This window comes from Solanum pennellii, chromosome 6 (assembly GCF_001406875.1).
Source record: "Solanum pennellii chromosome 6, SPENNV200".
Taxonomy (NCBI): domain Eukaryota; kingdom Viridiplantae; phylum Streptophyta; class Magnoliopsida; order Solanales; family Solanaceae; genus Solanum; species Solanum pennellii.
The window spans coordinates 30,841,752-30,847,777 of record NC_028642.1 but is presented as its reverse complement, the minus strand read 5'-3'; the positions used below and the strand labels follow the sequence as shown (position 1 = coordinate 30,847,777).

General features: G+C 35.0%; 1 protein-coding gene across 1 annotated transcript; it reads right to left on the bottom strand.

The window, feature by feature from the left end:
- Positions 1-2,308: 2,308 nt before the first annotated feature.
- Positions 2,309-5,041, bottom strand: LOC107021316 (reticulon-like protein B6). The gene is made up of 5 exons (XM_015221953.2): positions 4,710-5,041; positions 3,308-3,488; positions 3,088-3,229; positions 2,880-2,949; positions 2,309-2,764 (listed from the first exon to the last, which is right to left on the bottom strand). Exons 1-5 carry the CDS (start codon positions 4,909-4,911, stop codon positions 2,598-2,600), a joined length of 762 nt encoding a protein of 253 aa, XP_015077439.1. The 5' UTR covers positions 4,912-5,041; the 3' UTR covers positions 2,309-2,597.
- Between the last annotated feature and the right edge of the window lie 985 nt (positions 5,042-6,026).

Sequence of the window (6,026 nt, the reverse complement as noted above, 5' to 3'; positions counted from 1 at the left end):
TGTTAATGAAAGTTTTGCTAGCGTCTATGTAAAAACAATGGTACCCCCGTGGGTTTCAAATACTGTATGCGCTATGAGATATGCTTATTTTATTATCACGTAAAAATAAATATTGCTCTTAAAACAAAATTCAAAATCGTGAAAAAAAGATAAGACTCTATCCCTTGCCTGGCGAGCGAAGGTAGTGGCAAAAAATAATCATTACCCTTAAAGGACGAGGTGCAAAAGAATATTTTCAAGAAGCTGTTCCATCTGTTTTTGTTCTAAATGGAATTTCACTTTTCATGTCCAAAGACAATTTATTATGAATATTCTATGTTTCAACATTCCCCCCCCCCTACCCCCCTACCCACCACACACACACAAAAAAAGAGAAAATTATTCTTAAAAAATATTTTTAAACTTCAAAAAATTTTAACTTGTTCATTTCAAAATAAATTAAAATTTTACTTATTTTTGAGAAAAACATTTTCCTTTATATCAAACACACCCGTATGTCTTGTAGAAAAACTGATCAGCTAAAGTTGATTCCTCACTTGAACTGCCATTTTGTTTGACACAAAATGTGACAGAAATTTCTAACTTTGATTTACGTCTCAAATGATCTCTAGTTAACATAATTTGATGGTCTAAAAGGTGTTTGAACGTTTCGCCTTATTTTATGTGCACTTTGTCATACAATTTTTTTCTTTCCAATGAGCCTCTTATGAAGTGACACAAAAAAATTGATATTTTATTTTATCATAAAAAAGTTTAATTTCTTTGGTCATATACTTGTTGATTATGTTTATGATTATTAGTCTTGGACTAAACATATTATGTTTGTATTTTTTTCTTCCGTTGCGGCTTTTTAAACTCCACGCTTTATTTACATTTTGCATGGACCTAAGAGCCTTTTTGCGCTTTTGGCTTTTGATAATACTGCTACTAGTTTTGGCCACAAACTTAAAAAAGAAAGATGTCAAAGACTAGGAGTGTCAAAAATGAATCCAAACATAGGTAATCCGCCTGGAATTTTAAAGGTTGGGCTCAAGATAATTTGAATTGGGTTCAATCAACTCATTCAAGCATAACCCATTTGAAGAGAATCCTCAATTGAGTCCAATTTAGAGTCTGTTTGGCTCAGCTTAAAAGCTGGTCAAACTGACTTAAAAGCTGGTTTTTGACTTATTTAACTGTTTGGCAATACTCAAAATAACTTATTTTAAGTTAAAAAAAACTTATTTTAAGCCAAAAGTTAAAAGCTGGGGTAGGGGTGCTTTTTTTTTTTAGCTTATAAGCTGTTTTAAGTTGACCACATTTTTATCTTTTTGCTCTTAATATTTTTATACAATCTCCAAATTACCCATATAACCCTAACATTTCTTTCTTCCATTTTTCCCTTTTCACGTTTGACATAACAACTTCAGCACTTTTATCCAAACGCATAACTGCTTATTTTAAAAATAAGTTTCAGCACTTTTAAAAGTACTTTTTTAAAGCTGCTTTTATTAAGCCCATCCAAACGGGCCCTTAATCTTCAATTTCAACCCGTTTTAGAACTTTTTCTTAAGATATGTTTCTATATTTAAGGCATGGATTATTATCTAATTTAACATCTTTTAGAGTTTATCTATCAATTTGTTACTTTTTAAAAAAAAAAATTCTTGAGCTAAAATTCAATTTTGTGAATATAAAAGTTAAATATTAATATGTTAACTTATTGAGATTAATCGGGTCAAATTGGACGGATCAAGATCCAACACGTTTTTTAGCCCAATTGAGCCCAAAGTAAACTTGGACGGATCAAGACACCAACCTAACTTCTATTTCAACCTAATTTAATATTCTCAATTTCAGCCCAACCCGTCCAATTTGACACCCTTACCAAAGACCAACAAAGAAATACTCGCCTGCACTCTAGCCAAGGTAGTCCCAAGTTCCTGAGGAAGTCCGGTCAAGGAAAAAGAAAATGATCGCTAGATAAAATAGATTTGCCAATAAGAAGGAATTTGTAGTAGCCATGAATTTAAAATTATTTTAAGAAGGAAAAATAAAGTACTATTATCATAATTATGAAGTGCCATGAATTTGTAGTCCTCAATTGAAGCATTTAAAACTAAAGTGAAGAAAAGATTCAGAAATTTGAGCTGTAACTGATACTGAAAAGTTCAAATGAGCCTTTGCCAAGGAGATTAGCAATTATAGTAGCCACCATGTCCGTGTACATTATACTGCATTTTCTGAGAATTTCACACTTTGATTCTGAAAAATGTCAAACGTTGCTAACAATGTACCAAGATGTGTTTCAACTTGGCAAAAGTGAAAATCGTAACTCAAGTATTTTCCTTTATTTATCGTGGCTGAAAACTCAATTTGAATAAGGCAAAGCAGTCCACGACTGCCAATAGATCATACAGCAGTTTTTCACAATTTAACTATAAAGGAAGCCAAAACTAAATGTGGAAATCAAAACTACCTCACAAAATGCCATACTCGTTTAAATATAAATCGTGTAATAAAGCAAAGCCCGTAACTAAAGGGCTCTAACAAAGGAAGTCGCAACATCTGGAAAACTGGATAACTCCAATATACATAGTGACACCACGTATTAGTCTCTATTGCTTTTTGCCTTTAAGTGGACCTCTTGGAATTTTGCTAAGAACATTGGCGTCAAAAACAGCATAATGCTTCTTGATCTCTGCCTCTGCTTTCTCAGCAAAAGCATCAACCTTGTCCTCATGCTTCTCATAGAGCACAGGGACAGTATGCAGTAATACAAAAACTGCATGCAGAGAAAAAGGGAGGATGCAAATTAGAATAAAATAAGCAGATATGGTCACAATGAGCATTGAAAAATATGAAAGTCCCAGTTAGCAAAATTAAAACTAATTACTTACCTATGTAGAACAAGGTGAGGAAGTTCCAGATATTCCCCAATATAGAAACAATCCACAAGCCAACAATGACCTGCATGTACAATGTCAAATATTTAACATCAATACTGTGAGAAACATAAAACTCATATACATGAACCAATGAGAAGAAACTTGAGCTTAAAACAACTATCAAGCTATGGACTTCAGTTATAAAGCTAGATGCACATACAACAAGGAACTTCTTCAAGTCTTTCCCAGATGCAATATCCCGTAGGATCTCCAGGGCCCTATTGATTTCAATCCTCAACGCAGATGCAACACTAAGGACAATATCCTTAGGTAGAACAACTTCTGGAATGTGAGGTGGAGCCCTGGTCACAGATTTCAATGTGAATTTTCATGTAAATATTAGATGGACAATTAACTAAAGATTACTAAAATATACATACGTGTTGATGAACGCCGATGCATTGGACCACAGGAAAAGTACTGCTACAGCAACAATTAGAATATGGCAAACAAGTGTGAGCAAGTGGTATTCAAGCAACTCAAAAAGCGCCCAGATAACAGTGGCAAAACCAAGCACGCCAGCTGTAACTTTCTTGTCCCGCCATAGGAAAACGTCAGCGGCTGTCATTCATAGGAAATACTTAGTGTATTTACATAAACAAGCAAATACAAAGAGAGAAGGCTTCTGTAAAAGCACACAGATTTGGTGGTCACTGATGCATAGAAGATAAGGAGTTAGGCTTTCCAAGCTAAAGCAAATAAACAAGTCATTAATGTAAAACTTAATAACTTTGCAAAGCCGCACCCAAGGGTGTGGCCTAGCAGGTCAATGAAGTGGTTGAGAACTATGAGGTCTTAGGTTCAAATCCCATTGGAGACAAAAAAAATAGGTAACTTCGCAAAGTCTCACTGTATCTCAACACGAAGAATCAAACTCTGGCAGTATGCCCTTAGACCCCAATCCAAATTCAGAGAAAAGCAGGTGCAGAAAAGAAAGAGCTCCATCCTTCAACTATAAAAAGAAACAGCTCCGTCATTTTCAAACAATTCTTCATGTATAAATTCAACTCTTCAGCAGGAAATTACTTAGCCCTCAAATACGTCTCAGATATTTTAATGAAGCTATCATACCGCCTAAAGTTTTTGCACTTTCATCCTTGGCTTTTTCCTTTGGCCAGTACAAATCCATGTTGCGAAAGTCAGATTTCGTACCATATATTCTCTTATTCTAAAGAAAATTTAAAGCTTAAGTGGCCACAATCGTTTGTCTATATTGTTATTCCTAGGGTCCAATATGAGCAAAAATGAAAATTGCAAAAAGGGCTCATATATATGAAATATTCTTGTGGATGCAAAACTCCGCTCCACTTTGAACCAAAGAACATTTTATGTCACTTAGCAACACTAGAATGGTACAACGAGGAGACGGACGCATTAACAATTAAATAACCTAGGAAAAAGATCCAAATTTTGAAGCAAACTGTGATGAAACTCAAATCGATATCTCAGTTCAACATCGAGAAATTAAAAATAAATTCAATAAAGGATTAAGTTATTCTAAGAAAATAAAAATACAAAAAACTCTCACATGATCAAAACAAGTGATTCAATAGGAACTTCAGAGATAAAGATATTTATATGGTAAACGCTATCGACTTGATTTACACAATCAATATTGGTCCTATTAATTCAAATGGGGTTTATTTTCAGAATCTGGAAGTAAGCCAATGATAAATTAATTTGTTGGAAATACATATAAACATGAATCAAAATCAGACATTCTGAATAACCTACATGTATCTGCATTTAAAATAAATACTGAGAGAGATTTGAGTAATGTACGTTTTCCACCGCCTAGAACCTTGTGGACGGGCTTTTCTCTACCGAAAAGACGGTAGATCTTAGTCTTAACAGCGTTAACCGGCGATTTTTTACCCTTGTCGTCATCAGAATCCGACGAATAATCGTGGCTGTGCAACTTATCGTTGACCTTGTCCGTTACCGAATCAACAAATGAGTCGTTCTCGCCGGCGTGATCAGCCATCGCGTTGACCTCCGATCTCAGAACGGTTCGCCGCCGGCAATGGGGATGTTTATGCTGTTACGAAAGGGCGCTTTTTGAGTGCGAGAGATTTTCCTGTCGCTTGAATATGAGTGGGAATGATGAAATATCAAAATGCCTTAAATAAGAGAGTTACGAGCCTGAGGCTTGCTACCGAACCTACTGGCTCGTAAATAACGCAAATTAATGAACGGAAATTATTTTTTTGTGTTTCGAGAAAATTGATTGTGTTATAAAACTATAGAATAAGAAGAAGAAACTAGAGAGAAAAGAAGAGAAGACTTGTTATTTCTCTTAATGAATTAATTAACAATGAAGAGGAACACTCTATTTATAGGAGAAATCTAACTTAGTCCTCAAATAGGAGGACTCTTTAACCATATCCTAAAAAGGACTCCACATGATAGACATTCACTATAATACAAATACTTTATAACACTCCCCTGAATGTCTAATTCATAGATGATGTGCCTCGTCAAAAACCTTACTAAAAAAAACTTTAAGAAAAGAAAAACTCTAGTAAAGAAAAAGAGTACACATATCTATTTATACGCATCTAGGCTGCCTCATTAAAAACCTTACAAGGAAAACCCAGTGGGACAAAACCTCGTAAGAGAAAAAGAGTACAGCGCGTATTCACTCCCCCTAATGAGAACATCAATACAGAGACATTCCAAGCTTGTGCACCATCTTCTTGAAAGTTGCAGTTGGTAGAGACTTGGTGAATAGATCAGCAACATTGTCACTTGAACGAATCTGTTGCACATTTATATCACCATTCTTTTGAAGTTCATGTGCATAGAAAAGCTTCGGTGAAATGTGCTTTGTTCTATCTCCTTTTATGAATCCTCCCTTAAGTTGTGCTATGCATGTTGCATTATCTTCATATAAAGTGGTGGGTACTTTATCACATTTCAAACCACATTTCTCTCGAATGAGATGTATCATAGACCTTAACCACACACATTCTCTACTTGCCTCATGAATAGCTATTATTTCAGCATGATTAGATGAAGTGGCTACGATGGACTGCCTTGTAGATCTCCAAGATATGGCAGTCCCCCCACATATAAACACATAGCCTGTTTGGGATCGAG

Bases quoted from the DNA above. Each gene is read 5' to 3' on its own strand.
- LOC107021316 (XM_015221953.2), bottom strand. From the start codon at position 4,911: ATGGCTGATCACGCCGGCGAGAACGACTCATTTGTTGATTCGGTAACG. The intron at 3,489-4,709 runs GTACATTACTCA...TATGAATGACAG, and splicing joins GGTTCTAGGCGGTGGAAAAC to CCGCTGACGTTTTCCTATGG. The intron at 2,765-2,879 runs GTAAGTAATTAG...CTCTGCATGCAG, and splicing joins CCTCACCTTGTTCTACATAG to TTTTTGTATTACTGCATACT.